The sequence below is a fragment of the Dermacentor albipictus genome, chromosome 9 (assembly GCF_038994185.2).
Source record: "Dermacentor albipictus isolate Rhodes 1998 colony chromosome 9, USDA_Dalb.pri_finalv2, whole genome shotgun sequence".
Taxonomy (NCBI): Eukaryota; Metazoa; Arthropoda; class Arachnida; order Ixodida; family Ixodidae; genus Dermacentor; species Dermacentor albipictus.
Window position 1 is genome coordinate 57,665,968 of NC_091829.1, and position 23,094 is coordinate 57,689,061.

General features: G+C 48.0%; 1 protein-coding gene and 1 long non-coding RNA gene across 2 annotated transcripts in view; one reads left to right on the forward strand and one right to left on the reverse strand.

The window, feature by feature from the left end:
- Positions 1–931: 931 nt before the first annotated feature.
- Positions 932–23,094, reverse strand: part of LOC135907206 (uncharacterized) — a 63,228-nt gene continuing 41,065 nt past the window's right edge. Inside the window, exons 13-16 of the mRNA XM_070525909.1 lie at positions 20,263–20,410; positions 9,657–9,833; positions 8,526–8,648; positions 932–1,306 (exon numbers count right to left, since the gene is read on the reverse strand). Of these exons, the coding sequence (XP_070382010.1) occupies positions 1,124–1,306; positions 8,526–8,648; positions 9,657–9,833; positions 20,263–20,410 (631 nt within the window). The 3' untranslated portion in view covers positions 932–1,123. The remainder of the gene's footprint in view (positions 1,307–8,525; positions 8,649–9,656; positions 9,834–20,262; positions 20,411–23,094) is intronic.
- Positions 13,021–23,094, forward strand: part of LOC139049968 (uncharacterized) — a 37,892-nt gene continuing 27,818 nt past the window's right edge. The window contains exons 1-2 of the long non-coding RNA XR_011508680.1: positions 13,021–13,190; positions 14,391–14,438. This is a non-coding gene — a long non-coding RNA (uncharacterized lncRNA). The remainder of the gene's footprint in view (positions 13,191–14,390; positions 14,439–23,094) is intronic.

Genomic DNA, 23,094 nt, shown 5'->3' on the forward strand with positions numbered 1-23,094 from the left:
CTTAGAATATTTCTAGCATACCGCCTAATTAGATAGTCTTAACTAAACAACCTCATTATTGCAATTGGAGGAAACGGGTACTGCGATGTATTGATTAAGATGAATGATAGGAATATCGCGACACTCCTTGTAGTAACCACTGCATAATTCCTAAGGAGTTACTGAACTCGCAAAATAGCCGCGCGACAGGCCCTCGAGGCGGTTTGCGTGTATTTGCAAGCTGTTGTCGCTCCCGTTCGTCCTCGTGCTTTACGTATTTCGTTGCCGTACTCCCAATACACTCATTGAGCTGTATCGGGAATTTTCCACGTTGCTCTAGACTTTTCTCACTTACACTTTCATTTAAATGTAACCTTTGAGTATATGATTAATTAATGAAGGCTAATTAAGGAATGGGACGGGTTGAAGAAAAACAAGAATAATCTGAGTGTCTCCGAGCGACGGAAAGCAATACTGACTCGCTTCTGTACAGCTACACGGCATTCGCATGCTTTAAAATTCTCGCTAAAGTTAGCCGAGATGCCCTGTAGTTAAATTTAAATTAAATGGTGGGGCTTCACCTGCCAAGACCAATTTCTGATTATGAGGCACGCCGTAGTGGAGGACTCCGGAAATTTTGAGCACCTGGGGTTCTTTAACGTGCGCCTAAATCTAAGTACACGGGTGTTTTCACCTCCATCGAAATGCGGCCGCCGTGGCTGGGATTCGATTCCGCGACCTCGTGCTCAGCAGCCCAACACCATAGCCACTGAGCAACCAGGGCGGGTGCCCTGTAGTTCACTCGTAATGAATCGAGTATCAGAAAATTCGTGCCGCTCTGCGGTTTTTTCTTCGCTGGCTCATTAAGCTAGCTTTCTTTAGATAACCGCGGCTGCTCGTAATCAAACAGTCGGTCTGCACCTCTCGCTTAGAACAACGCAAAACACACGAGTAAGAGGTACGCCAATATTGTTGAAATACGCAAAGGGACGACTAATGAGGAAACGCAGTCATCCTGTCGGGTGTCGCACTTCATGACAGCACAACACGAGGTTGAAGGCCAAGGCAGGAGGTTGTCACTAGCGCCACACACAACGCTCCACAGTCCGACGACCACTCTTCCCCAGGCTGCCTCGGTTCGGCTTTAGTTCAACCCGAGCCATTCCTTAATTACTCTGATTCGGGAGAACGGGTCGTCTCGGTCTTTTTCCTTGTACTGGGCACACGGGTTCGTCGCGTTGCTCCTGAAGTCCCCGAGGTGGGCGTTGAGCAGCAGCAGCGACATGCCCGGCCGCAGGAATGTGGAATTCTCGGCCAACTTTTTGATCTGCACGTGCAAGCAGAAAGGCGTTTTTTTTCTTTTATTTACGGATCGAGCTCACTTCTGGAGCACAGCTTGCGCGCGTCTCAGTCAATTTGGAAGATGCGGCGGACAGGTTTTCAGTGTACCGACAAAAGGCTTTCTGCAACGTTTCTACACAAAAGAAAAACAAAGGAAAGGAAACTAATTGAGCACAGGTCGGCAAAGCGCCGCGAAGTGCCTCGTATTATTGAGAAAAAAAAATTCATTTCTGCGGAAGAAGAATTTGCCCTGGTAAGGGGATGGAACCCGCTAACATGGCCTTCTCGTACAGGTGGCTTTCAGTTCTATCTACGCAGCACGCCAGCTGATTGCCGGTCAATTTTTGAACAAATGCAATTGTTTGGGCGCGCAGGTGGCAGCCCATAACAAATACTTGCTGCGCAGAACCTGAATGACGAAGTACAGGGATTTTGACGAACACAAGCGAACAGTTGACAGTCGCGCTTGTGTTCGTGAAATCCCTGGCCTTCATTATTCAGCTTGTGCACAACGTCTATGCAGTCGTTATTTCGTCACAAACATGAACAGATTTCAACCTTCTGGCCTTTCTGCTAATAAGCTGAAGTACTCCCGCCTACGGAAATGCAGGTTGAGTTTAAAGGCTAGCATTCTTAGTCCTGGGATGGAAATTGTGCTTTTCCATATTGCACTGTCAACGATCTTATGTTCCAAGCAGAAAAAATAAGTTAGGACTCCTGGCACAGCAGGTATATGTAATTTCACGCGCATCTTCAGTTCTGCCTTGCAAACGGTGTCATCAAATTGTGTCGTCTTGCTCGTCAATAATTCAGGTGAGAGTTGGTGAACCCGCATGTGGCGCCATCTTGCAGACAGTCGGGGAAACGACTACTTTCCCCTCCGACGTTGGTCTCGGAGGCGCACGTGACATAAGTGGTTGCACAAATCGTTTCCAACATTTACGATACCAAAATAGAACTTGCTATCCTGGGTAAAGTTGTCCTGTTATGCGTGAAACGAGAGGCAGGAAAATAAGAAATAAAGTTGATGTCCTCTTAAACGACGACGTCGAATGATAGTGGCACAGATACACCTGAGTTATACAAAACCACGACAGGCGACGCCGTCAAAGGGACAGAGACGTTCGCACGCATGGCGAATTGTGGGTTTGTGCAGGAATTTTACCAATGTACGGGTCAATTATTGGATCCAGCTGTTCCTGTACTCGGTCGTGTATGTGCTTGTCAGGCGCGTCACTAGATGCCTAATTAATATAAAACTGCCACGTCGGGACCTCAAGGCTACAATAGAAGCGGCATTACATCGCTGGCACGTGCACCACAATAATGCTTCCGACATCATTTAAGTTTGTCACCCAATGGGAAAATCGATCGAATCTTCGATTCTTCAACCTGAGAGCCTTAAGGAGCTCGAGTCGCGGAAATGCCGGCGTTGGTGGCGTTATGACTTGAAAATCCTGATTGATCGATAGGGTCGTGAATGCGAGTCACGTGGTGTCGTTCTAGGGAACGCGACAGGTGATGTTTACGCGAATGCATGGCCACCTGTGTATGGCAGGAACAGTGAGCAGTATAAACCAGCCAAGGGGCCGCCGAGTTGGTCTCCGCTTGATGACGCGATAAGTGGACACTATAGGGCTCGTCTGTCCGGAGTAGTGGACCGATGTAAACTTTCCATTCATCGGCCCGGGAGTCTGCCAAGCGGTGTTGCCATCCTGAAATTACTGTTCGTCTGTGGGGAATGGGTATCCCGATCAAGTGCAGGCTGGGCCCGCTGTAGGCCGCCGAGAGGAAACATGTGTACGATGGGTGCGGTGACATCTACCAGTGCGTGGTGCTCTTTTGACTTGTCTTCTTCGGTGGGTTCTCATAGAACGCCTATACCCTCTTGGCGTCGAGGTCGGCCACGTCAGACTGACGCGGGCAAGGCGGAGATGAAGGCTGGGCACGCGGACGCGATGCGCCAGAATAGTTTCCTATAGGATTCGCAATATAGGGCGAGAGAGGCGGAGGCAATGCGGAATAAGCGGGCCGGGAATCCGGAGTATCGAGCAAAGGAGGCCCAAGACAAGCGACTGAGACGCAGATCCGAGGAGCAGCAACGAGCACGAGAGAGACTCAGCCGGCCTGATCGCGTTTCATTCGCGAATGCGAAGCTGAAGAGTCACCCAAGATGTTAATAAATACTATTTCAGTAGTGCCCTTCAACAACGAGCTACCCACCATGGCTCCGATGCTTCCCGGAACGGCACCTCTCCGACGCCGGCGCCGGGCATCGGAATGTGTGTGCCCATGTGTTCGTAAACTGTACTGCGGGGCGGCGGCAAGTTGACAATGAGTAATCCAACGTTCGCCTCACCTTGTATCGCGGGCGGACCGAGTGTATAAAAACTGCTGTGGCGCGAATGCTCGACACACTTCTCTTGAGCAGTCATGTTGGACGGGTTTAAATACTGTGCCCTTCAGCATAGCCATGTGCTTGCTGCGGTTAAGCTAGGGAAACAATGCAACACATCATACTCGAATGTGAAATTATCAACCCAGCTGTCTGTTTAGGCTCCTCTGGCTTCCTTGCAGCCTTTGGGTTCCGAGATAGGAGGGGCAAACATTTCCGTAAAAGAGATTAGTAGAAGCGCTTGGATGTTGGGAGGCCAAAAAGCAGAGAGGCGTAAAATAAAGGAGGTGTAGAAACACAAAATGACTAGTAGTGGTTCAGAAAGTTTGATGCTGGGAATTCTTCGTGTCCGTGTGTATTTCGAAAACATTGGTAGGAGTATAGACCAAATAGGAACAAGAGCTTGGTGGTGCAACCCACCACCCCGTTTGAAAGGGGTGCTCATAGCATCCATCCATCGACCATTCCATCCGCGAATGAACCGCCATGTTCTGAACGGGGGGACTTCTGTGAAACTTCGATACTTGGTATATTGCATACAAAGGTACATTGACATCGCCATCATCATCATTATCATATTTTACGTCCACTGCAGTACGAAGGCCTCTCCCTGCGATCTCCAATTACCCCTGTCCTGCGCGAACCGATTCCAACTAGCGCCCGGGAATTTCCTAATTTCCTCATCTCACCTAGTATTTTGCCTTCCTCGACCACGGTTCCCTTCTGTTGGCACACATTTTGTAAACCTAAGCGTCCACCGGTTACCTAATCTGCGCATTACATGACCTGCACATCTCCATTTTTTTCTTTTTATGACAATGAAATATTAGGTATACCCGTTTGCTCTCTGTTTCGAAACGCTTTCTTTCTGTCTCTTACCGTTATGCCTAGCATTCCTCATTATATCGCAGTTTGCAAGGGCTTTAACTTGTTCTCGAGCTTCTTTGTTAGTCTGCAAGTTTCTGCTCTCTATGTAAGCACTGCTGAAAGCCACTGATTGTACACCTTCCTTTTCAATGTTAATGGCTAGCTTCCAGTCAGGAGCTTACAATGACTGCCGCATGCGATGCAACCCATTTTATTCTTCTGTCAATGTCTTTTTCATGGTGCGGGCTCCATGTGATTAATAGACCTAGGTAAACGTTGTTAAGAATGGCGAGCTGCACTGCCAGATTGCCACCCAGTTACGACCGGGAACAAGACACCCAAACTCCGCTCTCCGTCGCTGCACCTAGGATGCGTTCGATGAAGCGGGCTTTGTGCTGAAAACCGCCGCCATTCCTCCAGCCCCATCGCCGTTGTGACGAAACGAGTTCGGTGCGCGAACTATGGTGCCGGAGCTCTCCAGCGCGTACCTGATCTGCTACGCGTGAGCAAGCTGCCGCGGGAAAGCCGTTTTTTGTTGCCTCTCACACGCCTTCCGGGACGCAGGACAACGAGCTACCCACCATGGCTCCGATGCTTCCCGGAACGGCACCTCTCCGACGCCGGCGCCGGGCATCGGAATGTGTGTGCCCATGTGTTCGTAAACTGTACTGCGGGGCGGCGGCAAGTTGACAATGAGTAATCGAACGTTCGTGTCACCTTGTATCGCGGGCGGACCGAGTGTATAAAAACTGCTGTGGCGCGAATGCTCGACACACTTCTCTTGAGCAGTCATGTTGGACGGGTTTAAATACTGTAAATAAACCCATATTTCTCGTTCTCGATGAGAAGCAGTTCTTCCCTTCATCAACGTCCTCAGCGTTGATAAGTTGGACGACGGCATGGGCCAGCTACCTTCGAATTCATGCCGGACTCCAATCTTGGCAACGGATCTCGAGCGATGGGATTGAGCCCCCAATCCTGACAACGTACTCCTTCAGAGATTCTTGAGGCTGACTGGCGATCTTGAACTTTTGTTCCTTTGCCCGGCTATTCATGATTATATTTGTCTTCTGCATATTAAACTTCAACCCCAGTTTTACACTCTCTCTGTTAAGGTCCTCAATCAGTTACTGTGACTCGTCCCTGGTATTACTGAACAGAACACTGTTATCTGGAAACCGAAGGCTTCAGGGTATTCGCAGTCTATCCTTGCTCCGAAACCTTCTCAGTTTGTTCGCTTGAATACTTCTTCCAAACACGCAGTGAATAGCACTGGAGAGAGTGCCTCTTCGCCTTACCCGTTTCTTTATAGGCATCTTCCTACTTTTGTTGTGTTGAATTAAGGTAGCTGTGGAAACTCTGTAAATATTTTCCAAGAAGTTTATGCAATCGGCCTGTAACATTAGTTGCGCAATCCCTCTATAACTGCTGCTATCTCTACTGAATCAAATGCCTTTTCGTAATCTATGAAAGTCATATAGAGAAGCTGATTGTACTCTGCGGATTTCTCGATGCCCTGATGACACGGATGTGATCGATTGTAGAGTATCCCTTCCTGAAGCCAGCGTGTTCCATTGGTTGAGCTCAGTGTTGCCCTTATTCTTTTGCGAATTATCTAGCTGAATATTTTATATATTAGTCGGAGTCAGCTAATGGGCCTATAATGTTTCAATTAAATGATGTCTTCCTTTGTCTGGATCAGTATTATGTTTGCATTCTTCCAGCTTTCTAGAACCCTTGATGTCGATAGACACTTTGTGTCAAGAGCCGCCAGTTTTCCAATCAGTATGTTTACCCCATCTTTGAATAAATCGACTGTTATTACATCTTCTTCTGCCGCTTTTCCACGTATCATGTTTTGCAATGCCCTTCTGACATCATCGTTAGTTATAGGAGGAGAGTCTGCAACGTGTTCATTACTGCTTCGAATGGAGGTAACGTGGCTCCTCTGGGTACTGCACAGGTCAGCATAGAATTCTTCCGCTTCTTTTACTATACCTTAGATATTACTCATGATATTACCCTGATTATCTTTCACTTCACACCTCTGGATTAGTCCTGTGCGAAGTTTTCTTCTCAGTAATTTCAGGCTGTGTAGATTTGTTATGGATTCTTTAGTGTTGAGCACGTTATAGTTTCGAATATCAGCTATTTTCGCCTTGTAGATCAGTTTTGACAGTTCCGCGAATTCTGTTTCATCTCTTGAGTGCTACACTTTCGTACTTTGTCGTTTCTCTATTATGTCCTTTATTACTTTGCAGAGCTTGCCTACTGGTTGCCTTGGTGCCTAGCCTCCCACTTCCATTATTGCCTCTGAAGCCAGCCTTGTTATGGTTTCATTCATTACCTCTATGTCCATTACCTCTATTACCTCTATGTCCTTCATCTCTCTGTTGTAAGGCTGCATATTTGTTCGCAAGTACCAGCCTAAATTTGTCTACTTTTACCCTTCCTGCCTCTAAGTTGACGTGTTTCTTCTTCACTAATTTTACTCTTTCTCTGTTCATATTGAGGTGAACCCTAGCCCTCGATAACTTATGATCACTGAAATTTGCCCTACCTATCACTTCTACATCATGCCCTATGCTGGGATAGACAGAAAGTACGAAATAAATTTCATCTTTTGTTTCACCATTAGGCTTTTCCAGGTATACTTCGTGTTGCTGCGCTTAATGAGAAGGTGTTCATTGTTCGCAGCTTATTCCTTTCTGCGAACTCTACCAGCATCTCTGTTCTAGAGTTCCTAGAATCGACGCCGTTGTTGCCAACTGCTTGTTCACCAGCCTGCTTTTTTGCCACTTTTGCATTGAAGTGGCCCTTTACTGCAGTATACTGAGTTTGCACTTCTATCATCGCTAATTCATCATTTCCATAACACTGATCTTCTTCATCATCATCGAGAGTGGATGTTGGAGCATAGGTAAGCTTGTAGCACCTTTTATATATACCTGTTATAAGTCTGACTGCGACTACTGCTACACTCTCCCTAATGCTGTAAAATTTATCAATGTGGACCGCTATGTCCTTATGGATTAGGAACCCTACCTTGTATTGCTTCTTATCTGGGAGACCTCAATAGTAGAGGACGTGGCCATTATTCAGCAATGTATAAGCCTCACCTGCTCTTCTAATATCGCGAAAGCCGATGATATCCAAAACAATGTCTGATAGTTCCTCAAAGAGTCCTGCTAAGCTATGCTTACTCGACAGAGTTCAGGTGTTAAAAGTTGACAGGGTCAGTTTTCATTGGCGGCCTGTCCGGATCCAGAGATTCTTAGTAAACTCTGCTGCGTGCAATCTTATTGCCTTTCAGCCTAGCCACGTGCTTGCTGCGCTAAAGCTAGGGAAACAATGCAACACTTTTTATTAGGATGTGAAGTTATCTTCCCAGCATTGGTATAGCTGTCTAATAAAGCTGTCAATCGTCTTGTAGTTCCCCATGAAGCTGTAGTGGCGATTTACTTGGTGAACTTTGCAAATACATCAAATAACGGAGAAAGTATATTTGCCCGACTGCCTCTTGACCCATATTGCTGGCTTCCTTGGCATCTTGAAAGGAACATGGGGCATCAGGCAAACAAGAGGCACGATGGATTGTCCCAGTCAATTTCATCGACTGCTGCTTCGGGAGAGGGGATAACAGTACGGTGAAATATCGTGCCTGGCCAGTGCACAGCAGGCCTTGTCCTGCAAATGCCCCATGAGCCAAGACGCGCAATGTGTGCGCGGCTCACACTTCGCTGTCCATCACAACTAGCACGTGTCCGCCTGCATTTGGACGGCGCATACACGTCACGTGATCTGCTAGCACCTTTCGCCCTCGACAACACGTGTTCCGCAGTGCAAATACATCGCGCGGCGTTTGAATTGAGACGTGCAACACGGGGCGCACGCGTGCAGAAATATATTCGGGGTTCGCGCTTTAGGTGTGCAGTGAACTCACCTTGTCGAAGAGAGTGTTGTTGCTCTCGAAAAGTATGACCTGCGATATAAGGGCCGATGATTGGGCCACCTCGACGCCTTCAAATCTTTTGGCTCGGTTGGTCTGGGTGTTTGCTAGGCAAGGCTAGAAAATAAGAAGAGCGGAATAGCATATCTTTGTAACAAGAGGTAGCGCAAGAAAAAAAAAACACGATTTTCTGAGACCGCATGAAGGACGAGCGCTCGTTCTTCGTACCCCTACAGATAGTTGTAGGAGGCGAGCGGTTAAAGCGTATCACTGCAGGAAATAGACGCGGCCCGGCACAAGGGCACTTGCTGGCTGTTATGATTTGTTGCTGCATACGTAGATCCTTCATACCCTCATACGTAGAACCGATAGGGGGATCAGTTCTCTCCTCTGAACGGTAAACATTTTAGCTGCCGCATGCCGCATTTATGAATTTATGTATATATTTGCGTAGTGCTACGCCGACCTACTAATCTTTCCGGCGTCATGCGCATCACACTTCAACTCTGGAATAAAAGAATACAGCTGTATTCGTAACTGTATGTTCCAAATTACAGTAAACTGTAAGTCGTTTACGTGCACATGCTAAAGCTTTGAAATATCATGCAACAAAGCAGCTCGTATGACACGTGACGTCACGGACACATACTCTAAGATTATTTATGCCCTTAAAGATGAATGGCTGCGTAAAACTGTTCTATTACTCGCATCTTTATTTATTCACGTCGCCCGATTTGTTCTCACGGGCTCGAGCATCGGAGCAAGAACACCCTTTTTTGGTGCGAAGGTGCGATTTTTAAACCAATATATGCCCTTATTCACATTTAAGCTTGTGTACAGTTTTACCGTGTAGTATTACTACTCGGTGTAAGGATTTCGCGTCTGTAAGCACGCGAAGTCGGCGACGTTGTGGTGGTCCTCGACATCTTTCTTTCCCCTCTCTTGACGTGAAAACCAATTTAGATCGCACAAATACACGACTAGTGTTGCCCACATGTATTGCCTACCTGTTGCTCAGGTGCAACCAAATCCCCGCCTGAGGCAATTGCAAATAGCTTTCGGATTGCCAAGTAACGTGTTCGCAAAATAAGCATGGGGTCGCGAAAAAGAATAGGAAAAGCTTACCACGACGTCGAAGTTGGTGACGTAGAGGTTCTTGCATGGAATGTTGACCAAATCTGTCTGGACACCTTTTTTTGCGGAATTTACGGTGTAGACGAGGGTGCCCAGCTCGAAGGACAGCCCCACCTTGGTGTTGGAGGGGAATTGCTTGTCTCTCGTCATGAGCGTTGTAATGCTTTTCTGCGCGCAGAATGCAGAAATAAAATAAAAATCTGTAAGCAAGTAATACAGGAGGCGTTTCTTTAAATGGCACATACAAACCTGGCAATATATTTATTGCCAGGTCTCTATGTGCCCTGTTTGTGCATATATATTTGAGATAGAGATCGGAAATCCAGAGGCTCGATTTTGTCTTGTCCATATAGTGCCAAGAGACAATGAAGCCAAGGAAAGCATCGGGGAAAATAACCGTGGTTGAAGCTGCAATGTAGAACATAAGGAAAGGGAAATGAAAGTGGGCGATAAGGTAACTCGTCGGCGGTGGGAGCCGGAACCACAATATCCGGATTTCGCGTGCGTAACTGAGCTACCGCAGCGCCGTTTTCGCATCCACTCGTGTTCAGTATTACGCGTGTTCTAAATCTAGGCTTGCGATGAGTAGTTAATTTACTCTATGCTTTCGTAATTTTAACTGTCTGTTGACGTCACACGTCTGACATTTTGGCCGATGATGCGACACGATACGTGAAGTGCATGATCAGCAAACATCACAAAGGGATGTTCTGCATGCCCCATGATGGCCATGTGACGTCAGGATGGCCATGTGACGTCACGATGGCCATGTGACGTCACGATGACCATGTGACGTCACGATGGCCATGTGAAGTCACGATGGCCATGTGACTTCACGATGGCCATCAGTTTCGCTTGCTAGCGCAACCAGAGATACGCATGCAATAACAACCAAGAAAGTTAATGTGAGGACAGCCGTCATCGTAGCAAAATTCGTAAAACGGTCTTTTTTTATTGTAAACGGCTACTTTTTTTTCTCTGAAACATGTACAATGCCTAACTCAAATATGGACGCCTCTTTCAGCCAAGCCTATGAAATTTTCTCTCTACAGCTAACACCACGGGGATTTAATTTGGTGGTGGGGCTGCTTCCGGCAGGAGATCGTTTACTGCGGCCGTCAACCACGGGTCACGCTATGCGAAATCCACCGCCTTGTCAGCCGTCGCAGACAGTGATCTGTGTTGCTTCCTTGATTTTATAAAATTGATTTTTTTTGCCGCGCTGCGCCTTGAAAACGGAGCGAAGACGTGTTCCCACTGCGACATTTGACGTCTGGAGCGGCGTGGAACCAATTTCTGCGGCGGCGATATCCGCGGGTATATCCCTTTCCGCGCCGATCGGTCCCGGACCGATATTTAGTTGGTGCCGGATTATCTCACCGCGTACCAATCAGGCGGGAGTAAAGAATTCCAAAGATGGGGCCCAAGTCCGATGCGCTAGTTCTGTCGCAGGGAGCTGCGACAACGGAAATGCTAATCTAGCTTGTGCGCAAACACCTCGTTCTTTTCGACAAGCGCAACGTAAAGTACAAGGACAATGTGCTAAGAAGGGCCTGGGGAATACGGTCTGTCGCCAACACGCCGCTGGCAACGTCTCTTCGGTGAACGCTTCCTCTACGCGTCTTGCATCTTCAGAAAGGTGCTCGCCAGCAGGCTCTAGCAGTAGTACCTCTTCTTGCTCAGGATTTATTATCGTCGTTGCGAGATGTGATGATGAGACGCAAAGTGAAAACACGCGAACGCTACACGAGCGGAGATAACTGCGTAGATTCGAGCCGCGGGAACAACCGTGATGCAGAGCCGGCCACGAGGCGTTCATTTGAGGGATCGCCAGCTGTTTGAGCGCAGGCGCGAGTGAGAGCGGGCGTGAGAGTGAAAATCTGGGGGCTTTTGCTTCTTGAATGTATGGCATTGCCTAGGCACTACGGAGCAGGTTTCTTAGCGCGCGTTGTATTCGTTTGTCCCCACTCATGCCGCTATTGAGTGCGGTCGAGTTTGTTTACACACCGACGCTGGCTGCCCTCGCGGAGAGGCAGTGGGCATGGTCGCCCCATTTGGTGATCGCTGTGTCTGAAGGGGCAAGGTTCTGACTGTTGTACAAGTTGCGGGTTGCCTTTTTCGTCCAGTCGATAGAGTAGATTTTTTACGAGCACTGCTCCAGGAAGGCACATGTAACCGGCAAACGGAGGCCTCAGGAAAGCAAGATGGCGCATGATCTCCAAGGCACCCAAGGGACTGCGGGGGGGGGGGGGGGGGGGGGAGGGTATCAAAGCTGGAAGCACGGCGGCCCGTGGGCTGCGGGCCGCGGAGGCCGAAGCGTTCCAGGGGGTGTTCGCATAGAAAAATTGCTGGTCCGCGACAGCAGACAGCCGATATTATACATCCGTGGCTTGCGCGGTTCTAACTTTGCTGTCCTCGTTGCCGCTTTCGTTTCCACGAGGCTCCGCCAATAATGCGAAGTAATGACACGTTGTTGCAATAAGTAAAGAGCACTCTTTAATAAATATCGTTACGTCTAGCCACCAACCAACGCTAAGTTCAGCACTACCGCACCCCGCGACTTCTACAACACCAGTCAGAACTTTGCCTCTGAAAGTAGGTCGGAAAGACAATCTCGCGCCTGCGGCCCTGGTGCTGAGTCAGTCATGAAGGATTGAACCTTTCTTGCTTTTTGCGGCCGCTCTACCTTAAAAAAACCTGCTGATTATTCCGGGGCACAGCAGGGGCCGTAGTATAGGTCCAGCGGTCGCCAAATCGGGCGTCAATGCCCGCTGCCATCACCTATTGCACCGCGCGGGCAGCCAGCGTCCGAACTCTAACAAAATCGACCCCACTCCGCAATCCCTGCGCGCCTAGGGACAAACGCCTACGACAAAACTCGAGCACATCATTATTGGATTTCTCCGCTCTTTCTGCGCATGCGCGATGAGCAGTGGTTGCGAGAGAGAAATGCGGGGACTTTGGGCTCATTCACACCGGCGACTGACAGTGGTCGCGTGACCAAGTTGGTCGCAAAGCGACCAGTCGCAAATGGTCGCAAACGGTCGCTTTTCTCGAAAAGGGACCATTTTGGGCCAGTCGCTCTGTGCGCGATTTTTCAGTCGCGCGACCGTGGTAGCAAAACTGATAAACCAATCAGCGGCGCACGGGAAGTGATCTTTCATGCGTCTATATATCTGGCCTCCTCCCGCGTCGCAGCAAATTCCGCGTAGATTCCGAGAGTTCTCGCTGAGAACGATAATATACGGGATTGCGACTTGCTGGTCGCGCTCAGCCGGGCTTCCCGGTGTGAAACTCAGTCGCCTTCAGTCCTTTTTGATCGCGAGTCGCAAATGGTCGTGCGATCTCCTCAAGTCCCCGGTGCGAATTAGCCATTTCGGTCCTTGGGATTTTTTTTCGCCTAGGTACTACGGGGAAGAAAGTTGTTAGCTCCGTTCGTCCATGGCCGAGCTCGCAGCACAATCGACAGCATGCGTGGCAGGTGTTCTGTGGCGTGGCCGGCAAGGCGATAAAGCCATGTCCGTGGTGAGTTTGTTGGTATGTTGTTGCGACGGTAGCATATTAAATTTTTATAGTCGCAGAGGAATACGTTTGGAAGTGAGGTGTCTTCTCGGATGGCTTTAGTGGCAAAGCATTACATCGTGCCGATGCATTTGTTCACTAGTGTCGTTGAGCAAGGTCAGCATATCGCACACTTCAGGACATTCGCGGGAAAGAAAATAGTTTATGAATTAGACTGCCCTGCCGATGCGAGTTTGTTGTTTCTTTTTCTTTTTGCGGTCGTACCATATTAGATTCTGATAGTCGCAGGGGGATACGTTTGGACGTGAGCCGTTTTCTCGGATGTCTTTAATGGCAAAGCATTACGTCGTGCCGATGCATTGTCCATTAGTGTCGTTGAGCATACCACACACTTCAGGCGAATCGCGGGAACGGGAAGAGTTTATGAATTCGAGTGCCGTGCTGATACATTAGTTCTTAATGTAACTGAGCAAACAACACACTTGGGCATTCGTGGGAATGGAACATTTTGTACTCTGTATGTGAAACTACTAAAAGTTGCGTCGCCATGCAATCTGAGCCGTAGATCGTTGTGAGAGCTGTACAGCCACACTGGAAAAACACTGCGCCCTGCGGATGAATAAGGAAGAAATGTGTGCTAAAGAAAAATGGTTGTCATGGAATTTCATAGCAGTAGACCCTTGTGAAAACTGTACAGTAAGACTGATATTGGCTTCGTGGTTTGTGTAATCAGCCAGCTCTTCCATATTCTGAAAAGACTTAAGACCAGAGGAAAATTTCTAAAACTACAAGAAGGCAACCTGATTTAATAAATCATAGTTTGGATATTTCCAGTAGAAGCACCTGCACTTACGTAAACTAAGTTGCAGTAAAAGTTGGACTTCTTCAGAAAGTACGTGCGTCATTATTACACCAACGATAAACGCAATTCCATTACATGGATGACTTGCCTTGTATGAAAAGATTGTTTGCACGTTTTGCTCGCCTGTTCGCTACATAAGCATTGCGGATTAAGACGAAGTCTCAGTGTTTAATGCAATGCGTTTGTCACTGGCTGACCACAAATAATCGCTATCAATGTCCTATAATGAGCATTAAAAAGTTCTCTTCAGCTCCTCCTTTGTGACTGCTGAGCCGGCTGTGCTTACATAGGTGCAGATACGCCTCCAGAGGGTCATCACTGAATTGCATTTCTTTTTACAGGAGCGTGGCCACCTGCATAAATACTGTTCTTTGACTGACTCCACAAAGGTAACCAGGCCTTTTATCAATCATGTAAATCACCCACACAGGCGTATGTTATCCTCTTCGTTTAGTATAGAGGGGTAAACATCGACAAAATGATGCAGCTCAAATAGCTTGAACGTGCATGCGTTTTCTATCCGCAGTGACAGACAAGACAGCTCAAACATTGCATAATGCCGTTTGCCTAAAGTCAACTTCGCTGCAAGCTGCAACTATCGCGCAATCAAGCATACGTGGTGTATTGCGGCGTAGTGTACCAAGAGTGGAAAGCGGCCACTGTCAGAAGATATAGTGTGATATAGGTGCGCACCTGCCGTCACGTCTCCTGTCGCAGTACAAGCACGGATCGGCGGCCCGGTATCGTGGACAGCCCATTTTTTCTGCGAACACCTCCTGGCACGCTTCAGCCTCTGCGGCCCCAACCCATGGGCTGCCCTGCTTCTAGCTTTGATCCTCCCCTCTACTTCTTGGGTGCCGCGGAAATCCTGCGCCACCTGTTTTAATATAACCTCAGGTGCTCCCTTGAGGCCTCCGTTTGCCGGCTACATGTGCCCTCCTGGAGGAGCGCTCGTAAAAAGTCCTATCTATCGCCGCTACGAGAAAAGCGACCCGCGACTTAAACAACACCAGTCAGAACATTGTCTCTTCAGACACAGCGTTCACGTCCGCACCCACTGCCTCACCGTGCGGGCAGCCATCGGCGGAGCGTGTAAACCAACTCGGCCGCACTCCGCAATGTCGGCATGTCTAGGGGACAAACGAAAACAGCGTGCGCTAAGAAACCTCCTCCGTAGTGCCTAGACCGAGTCAGACATTCAACGAGCAAAGGCGCCCATATTTTCTCTCTCGCGCCCGTTCTTACTCGCGCCTGCGCAGAAATGTCAAACTCCGTCAAAAGTGCCACGCACCGCCGTACCTACTAGCAATTCTAAAAATGCCAACCCGGCCATGTCTGGCACTCGCTTGGAGGTTAGTACTTTAGGAGGCAGATGTCGCCTATATCGCGTTCGGGCGACTCGGTATGCAAGCAGTGCAAACGACGCGAAATTTGGCGGCAGGAAAATTCCGTTCGCCTAGAAGCTGGATTCGCCAGTGTGAACCTGACGGCGAACCTGCCTTGCTTCCGGAAGTTCTTACCGCGCTTGTAAACGAACGCCTCACCCTGCCCCGTTCCACTGCGGCACATCACCCGCAGACCAAAGGTATCGCAGAACACTTCAGCCGGACTTTCGATGGCGCGCTTTCTAATAATGTTGCCGGTTGTGACCTACTTTGTGTACACTTTTCCGACCGATTCCTTATCGCCGTGCAAAGGTCACGTGGTCTGCAACCGATACTGAGGCCTTAGTCTAACACCATCTTCATGTACCCTAGGCGTGTCTCGCACTGAACAATATCATCATCATCATCATCATCATCAGCCTGGTTACGCCCACTGCAGGGCAAAGGCCTCTCCCATACTTCTCCAACAACCCCGGTCATGTACTAATTGTGGCCCTGCCGTGCCTGCAGACTTCTTAATCTCATCCGCCCACCTAACTTTCTGCCGCCCCCTGCTACGCTTCCCTTCCCTTGGAATCCAGTCCGTAACCCTTAATGACCATCGGTTTTCTTTCCTCCTCATTACATGTCCTGCCCATGCCCATTTCTTTTTCTTGATTTCAACTAAGATGTCATTAACTCGCGTTTGTTCCCTCACCCAATCTGCTCTTTTCTTATCCCTTAACGTTACACCTATCATTCTTCTTTCCATAGCTCGTTGCGTCATCCTCAATTTGAGTAGAACCCTTTTCGTAAGCCTCCAGGTTTCTGCCCCGTAAATGAGTACTGGTAAGACACACCTTTTATATACTTTTCTCTTGAGGGATAATGGCAACCTGCTGTTCATGATCTGAGAATGCCTGCCAAATGCACCACAGCCCATTCTTATTCTTCTGATTATTTCCGTCTCATGATCTGGATCCGCCGTCACTACCTGCCCTAAGTATATATATTCCCTTACGACTTCCAGTGCCTCGCTGCCTATTGTAAATTGCTGTTCTCTTCCGAGACTGTTAAGCATTACTTTAGTTTTCTGCAGATTAATTTTTAGACCCACTCTTCTGCTTTGCCTCTCCAGGTCAGTGAGCATGCATTGCAGTTGGTCCCCTGAGTTACTAAGCAAGGCAATATCATCAGCGAATCGCAAGTTACTAAGGTATTCTCCATTAACTTTTATCCCCAATTCTTCCCAATCCAGGTCTCTGAATACCTCCTGTAAGCACGCTGTGAATAGCTTCGGAGATATCGTATCTCGCTGCCTGACGCCTTTCTTTATTGGGATTTTGTTGCTTGCTTTATGGAGGACTACGGTGGCTGTGCAGCCGCTGTAGATATCTTTCAGTATTTTTACATACGGCTCGTCTACACCCTGATTCCGTAATGCCTCCATGACTGCCGAGGTTTCAACTGAATCAAACGCTTACTCGTAATCAATGAAAGCTATATATATGGGTTGGTTGTATTACGCACATTTCTTTATCACCTGATTGATAGTGTGAATATGATCTATTGTTGAGTAGCCTTTACGGAATCCTGCCTGGTCCTTTGCTTGACAGAAGTCTAAGGTGCTCCTGATTCTATTTGCGATTACCTTAGTAAATAGTTTGTACGCAACGGACAGTAAGCTGATCGGCCTATAATTTTTCAAGTCTTTGGCGTCCCCTTTCTAATGGATTAGGATTATGTTAGCGTTCTTCCAAGATTCCGGTACACTCGAGGTTATGAGGCATTGCGTATCCAAGGTGGCCAGTTTCTCTTGAACAATCTGTGCACCATCCTTCAACAAATCTGCTGTTACCTGATCCTCACCAGGGGCCTTCCCCCTTTGCATATCTCCCAATGCAAAGGGGGAAGAGGACAAAGAGGACATCGCCTTTACTGCTTCCGGCGTTACCTTTGGGATTTCGAATTCGTCTAGACTAGTTTCTCTTCTATTATCGTCGTGGTTGCCACTGGCACTGTATAAATCTCTATAGAACTCCTCAGCCGCTTGAACTATCTCATCCATATTAGTAATGATATTGCCGGCTTTGTCTCTTAACGCATACATCTGATTCTTGCCAATTCCCAGTTTCTTCTTCACTGTTTTTAGGCTTCCTCCGTTTCTGAGAGCATCTTCAATTCTATCCATATTATACTTCCTCATGTCAGCTGTCTTACGCTCTTTGATTAACTTCGAAAGTTCTGCCAGTTCTATTCTAGCTGTAGGGTTAGATGCTTTCATACATTGGCGTTTCTTGATCACATCTTTCGTCTCCTGCGATAGTTTGTTGGTATTCTGCCTAACGGAGTTACCACCGGCTTCCATTGCACACTCCTTAATGATGCCCACAAGATTGTCGTTCATTGCTTCAACACTAAGGTCCTCTTCCTGAGTTAAAGCCGAATACCTGTTCTGTAGCTTGATCTGGAATTCATCTTTTTTCCCTCTTACCGCTAACTCAATTATCGGCTTCTTATGTATCGGTTTCTTCCGTTCCCTCCTCAGGTCTAGGCTAATTCGAGTTCTTACCATCCTGTGGTCACTGCAGCGCACCTTGCCGAGCACGTCCACATCTTGTACGATGCCAGGGTTCGCGTAGAGTATGAGGTCTATTTCATTTCTAGTCTCGCCATTCGGGCTCCTCCACGTCCACTTTCGGCTATCCCGCTTGCGGAAGAAGGTATTCATCATCCTCATATTATTCTGTTCCGCAAACTCTACTAATAACTCCCCCCTGCTATTCCTAGTGCCTATGCCATATTCCCCGACTGCCTTGTCTCCAGCCTGCTTCTTGCCTACCTTGGCATTAAAGACGCCCATTAGTATAGTGTATTTAGTTTTCACTCTACCCATCGCCGATTCCACGTCTTCATAGAAGCTTTCAACTTCCTGGTCATCGTGACTGGATGTAGGGGCGTAGTCCTGTACAATCTTCATTTTGTACCTCTTATTGTGTTTCACAACAAGACCTGCAACCCTCTCGTTAATGCTATAGAATTCCTGTATGTTACCAGCTATATTCTTATTAATCAGGAATCCGACTCCTAGTTCTCTTCTCTCCGCTAAGCCCCGGTAGCACAGGATGTGCCGGCTTTTTAGCACTGTATATGCTTCTTTTGGCCTCCTAACTTCACTGAGCCCTATTACATCCCATTTACTGCCATCTAATTCCTCCAATAGCACTTCTAGACTCGCCTCACTAGATAACGTTCTAGCGTTAAACGTTGCCAGGTTCATATTCCAATGGCGGCCTGTCCGGAGCCAGTGATTCTTAGCACCATCTGCAGCGTCGCAGGTCTGACCGCCGCCGTGGTCAGTTGCTTCGCAGCTGCAGGGGACTGAGGGCCGGGGTTTGATTGTGTTGTTCATATAGGAGGTTGTGGCCAAGTATTTCACCAGGGTGGCCAATCCTGCTCTGGTGGGGGAGTGCGTTACCGGTTCTGGTCACCGGGATCAGGCCACACTCCAGGTCTGTTCGTGCAATTTTATCAACATATTTTATGAACATATTTTTTTTAATCCGGTGGAAAATTGCCGGCACCGGGATGATTCGAACCACGGACCTCTTGCACGCGAGACGGTTGTTCTACCTCTACGCCACCGCTGCAAATCAATAACAATAACAATAATAGCATAACATAGGATACAATAACAATAACATAGCAGTCATCATAGAGTTCTTTTTTCTCTCTTTTGTATAGTTCTCGCGTTTCGTTCTGGCTTAAGGACTCATACTTTCATAATATATGTCGCCCCATCGCAGCAATGCAGTATACACATGGCGTTGCTCGTCTTACTGACTCGTGGTTCGCGTAACGATATGAACCCGTCAGAAGCGGATCGAGTCTGCTGATCAGGCTGGAATCGGGCGTTCAATCTCATGTAAACCCGATCGGGTTGCGTAGCCATAGCGTCGAGTCAGGCTGAGCCCGCCAACTGCACGGTGTAGGTTCACCGAACCCGACCCATTTGTTACGCGCTTGGAAACTCATACGCGTCGGATCAGCAAGCGATGCGATTTGAGCGGGTCCACTACGACAACAGGGCTCTTTCGCGCCGGCATCGAAATCGGTATTGGGACACAGCAAGTACAAGGACAGTGCAGTGAAACGTCGTCCATCTGTTAAGGGGCGTGAAATTGAGCTGTTGCAAACGGCTGGTTCGCATCAAGTGCCTCATTAAGCCGGCGTCTGTAGCAGCGAAACTCCAGCTGAAATCCCGTTGGCTGCCACGTCACGTGACGAGCACGACTCGATGGAGTTTCCATTAGCTGAGACGCCATGGCACGAACGCGCCTCGATGGAGCGGAGCGTGGGAAAGCGGACACTTGCTGCCGCAGTAGCACACCAGGTGTTGTGTGAGGGGAGAGGACATCGCCGCGACGCCCGATTACTTGCAAGCTTGTGTTATCAGTGCGTTCCTTGGCAGCGCTAGTGCACGCCTGCATTCTAACTGCGCCTCGGCAAGGCCAAATTAAAACGTGCCAAGCGTTTCAATGCGGTCGCTTGCCTGCGAGATGTTTATTACCCCAAGGACAGCTCAGCGGCATTCAATTCGACAATAATGCTTTCGCATTCACAACTCGTAAGAAGTGCTTAAGTAACCTCATGTTTTTTGACACGACCCTCTCGCATTTGGTTTACGCAAATGTAGCAGTTCTAAGCCTTAGTTTCTTATTTTATTGTTATTTTAGTGAAGTGCGCGTCTTAAGGGATATCCGTAGTGCAGCGCCATGTGCCGAAGTTGTAATGCAAGAGCGTTGCTGCCCCCCCCCCCCCCCTTTCTGAACTACGCAGGTTTACTCACGATATCAGGTGCCCGGTCGGCATTTGAGTGAGCCGCCCCTGTCAGGTCGCTTCTTTCAAATACAGATGGCGGGTGGCTGTAGCACTCGCTCTCTCTCTCGATCCAGCCCACAGAGGAGTACACGATGACCGTGTCCGCAACGTGGTTGCTGCAGCGAGTGATGCACGATGCCCCTTGTTCAGCCAACACAGGCATGCAAGGTTTGTTACAAACACACATACACGCACACGCACACACACATAAACACACACTTCCATATATATATATATATATATATATATATATATATATATATATATATATATATATATATTGTACGAACAATGTTCAGGAGGCGTCCCGCACTAAGCTGGAGTCTCGCAAGGGCTCCAGTGGCTTCATTAGGCAGGAACTGCTTCGTCAGGCACAGGATCTCAACCTGTTCCACTACCAGTTCCAGGGCAGATGTGACCTGACGGAAGTGCAGACCAAATGATGAGGAAAATGCCTTCTGCACATGGTGCGGGTAGATAAAGGGAAGCAGTGGGCAATTGTCTTCACCGATGATAGTATTTTCACGTTAGTGGCCCATCACAAAACTCGTCAGGGCTTGCTGATGGAGCCATTCGTGGAGATTTTCGAAACTCCCGTGCGATGTCGGTCACGGTTGGAGCTTGGGTAACCACCCTTATCCTACATTCCTCCTCGTTTTGTGACAAAATGCGCAAACATCGACACTCGCGCGTGTACGTTAAAGATGTTCTGGAGCTTCCTTTGCTGCCCCAATCTCTTTGCCACTTCTGGGAATAGTCTTGGAGTTCCAAGTAGGATGGCGCCCCGGCAAAACAATCCACGAACGAATCTGCACCATATAGCCGATGTCGCGCTCTCGCGACCGACTTCATTCCAGCTGAAGAGTGGCCGGAGGACTGCACTTAACTAAATCCAGTGGACTTCTGGGTGTTCGCTATTCTTGAAAGCGAGGCATCAGATTAGCGTGCCGGCCCTGAAAGCATCCCTGACGGGATCGTTGAACAAAATTCTTCTGGGGATGCCTTGGGGGCCGTGATGGAAGCGTACCCAGTAAACTTAAAGGCTAGGATAAAAACTAGGATAAAGGCTCAGAGTGGATAGTTTCAATAAAATGTTTTGCATTGCATTGATTATATGTCGGGTGAATTTTCCGCGAAGCATTTCCTGATATTTCTTTTATTCTCAGGCTAGCTAAATGCTTGGCGTAAATCTTCTGACAGAATTTAGGGCGTATCCTATAAAATGTATACAGCCTCGCCCGTTATTGCACGGGTCAGTGTCAAAATGTCAGAGCGGCTAACAGGGCTGTCAGATTGGTCAAGCACATGTAGAGGTCACCTTATACTGCAAGTATGAGATCGGCCTCACTGCAACCCTCTGTATAGTCGTTCCCCCTTTTTCTAAATTTTATTATACAAAACTGACATTCTCAAACAACTACAAAGATGAATAATAATTTAGTCGTTTTTTAATGCTCCAAAGTATGGCAGGTGACTTGTACGACCTCGCAGAATCGCAGCACAATTTCGATCGAAGCTGTTTCCTTCGAGCAATTGTGAGAACTTCTCTTGAGTGATTACTATACTGCGGAATTATAAAAGGTTTTCTGTATATCACTATAGTTCCCATAAAACTTCTCGCGAATTTTTTTGGCGCTCAGGAAATTCAGTCATGCATGCGTTGAAGTGCATGATTATGCAAATAAATGCGCAGCTCCTAATTAACGAAAACGCTTAAATTTTGCCTAAACGTAACCCATACCTTACACATTGTTGTCGACTAATACAAATGTTGGGGCACGCAGTTCTCCCTCCTCGACGCTGGGAAATGAGCGTAGACGGGCCATATGCAACGCCATCGCGTACTTGGCCAAGAAATTGTTCCGAAAGGCTATACTTCATCAACGTGCAAGTACCTTTGCTCACAGGTGTGACGTAGCTTTCGCGCCATTTTGGATAAATTTGATATCGGTAGGATTTAGAGTCCTGGCAGAGAAATAGGGTAAAATTAAACGGTTTTTAGCATGCCCTTAAATATCCGGAATGCTCGCAAGCATAATTTAATGGACATAACGTGAGAAAAGCACCTGCGATCACCTCTGCCTAAACGTTACCTATGATCCAGCTCTTACATTCACCAAACATGAACAAGCCGCCTCAATTAGTTCACTGAAGTCACCAGGTAAACCTTGTACAGCGCACTGAGGTTCCGACGAAAGGGCATAATAATGATTTGTAACGCGGCTAATTCGGGAAGAGGCGTTAAAACTGCGTTATACAAGAGGCTTGAAATGCTGCCCATTGCTGTTAAGTATGAACTTGCTGTGGCCCAGGGATTCCTCGGGAAACCGAAACACAGCTGATAACGGACGTGTGACACTCGCTTTGGAAATGCTCCACCAAAGCTGAATTTCGACGGACGCTATGAAGTAGCGTTGTCGAACATGGCGGCACCCATGGCTCCCGCTTCAGAGGGAATTCTCTCGTGATGGCTGTGCTCTGACTCCCGTTGATCGTAAATAACTATTGAAATCAGCTTTCGCTTTCTTTAAACTAACCTGAAACGTTAGTTATGGGTGCATAACGTATCCCATTTCTGAGATCGTCTTGCGTTTGCTGCGCCCGAAATACTAAAGAGACGCGTGCACCGCGACGCAGCAACCTAGTGGTTGCTAATGGAGCGTCTTCGCTTGGATACGTTTGGCAGCAGGTACCTTACGGCTTGCTGTTTTAGAACGTCTTCCGTGCGTCTGCTTTCCCGTACGGCAATATAAATGTCTTGAAAGGGCGCGCGCCGTAATGACTCGCACATATGTTCGTG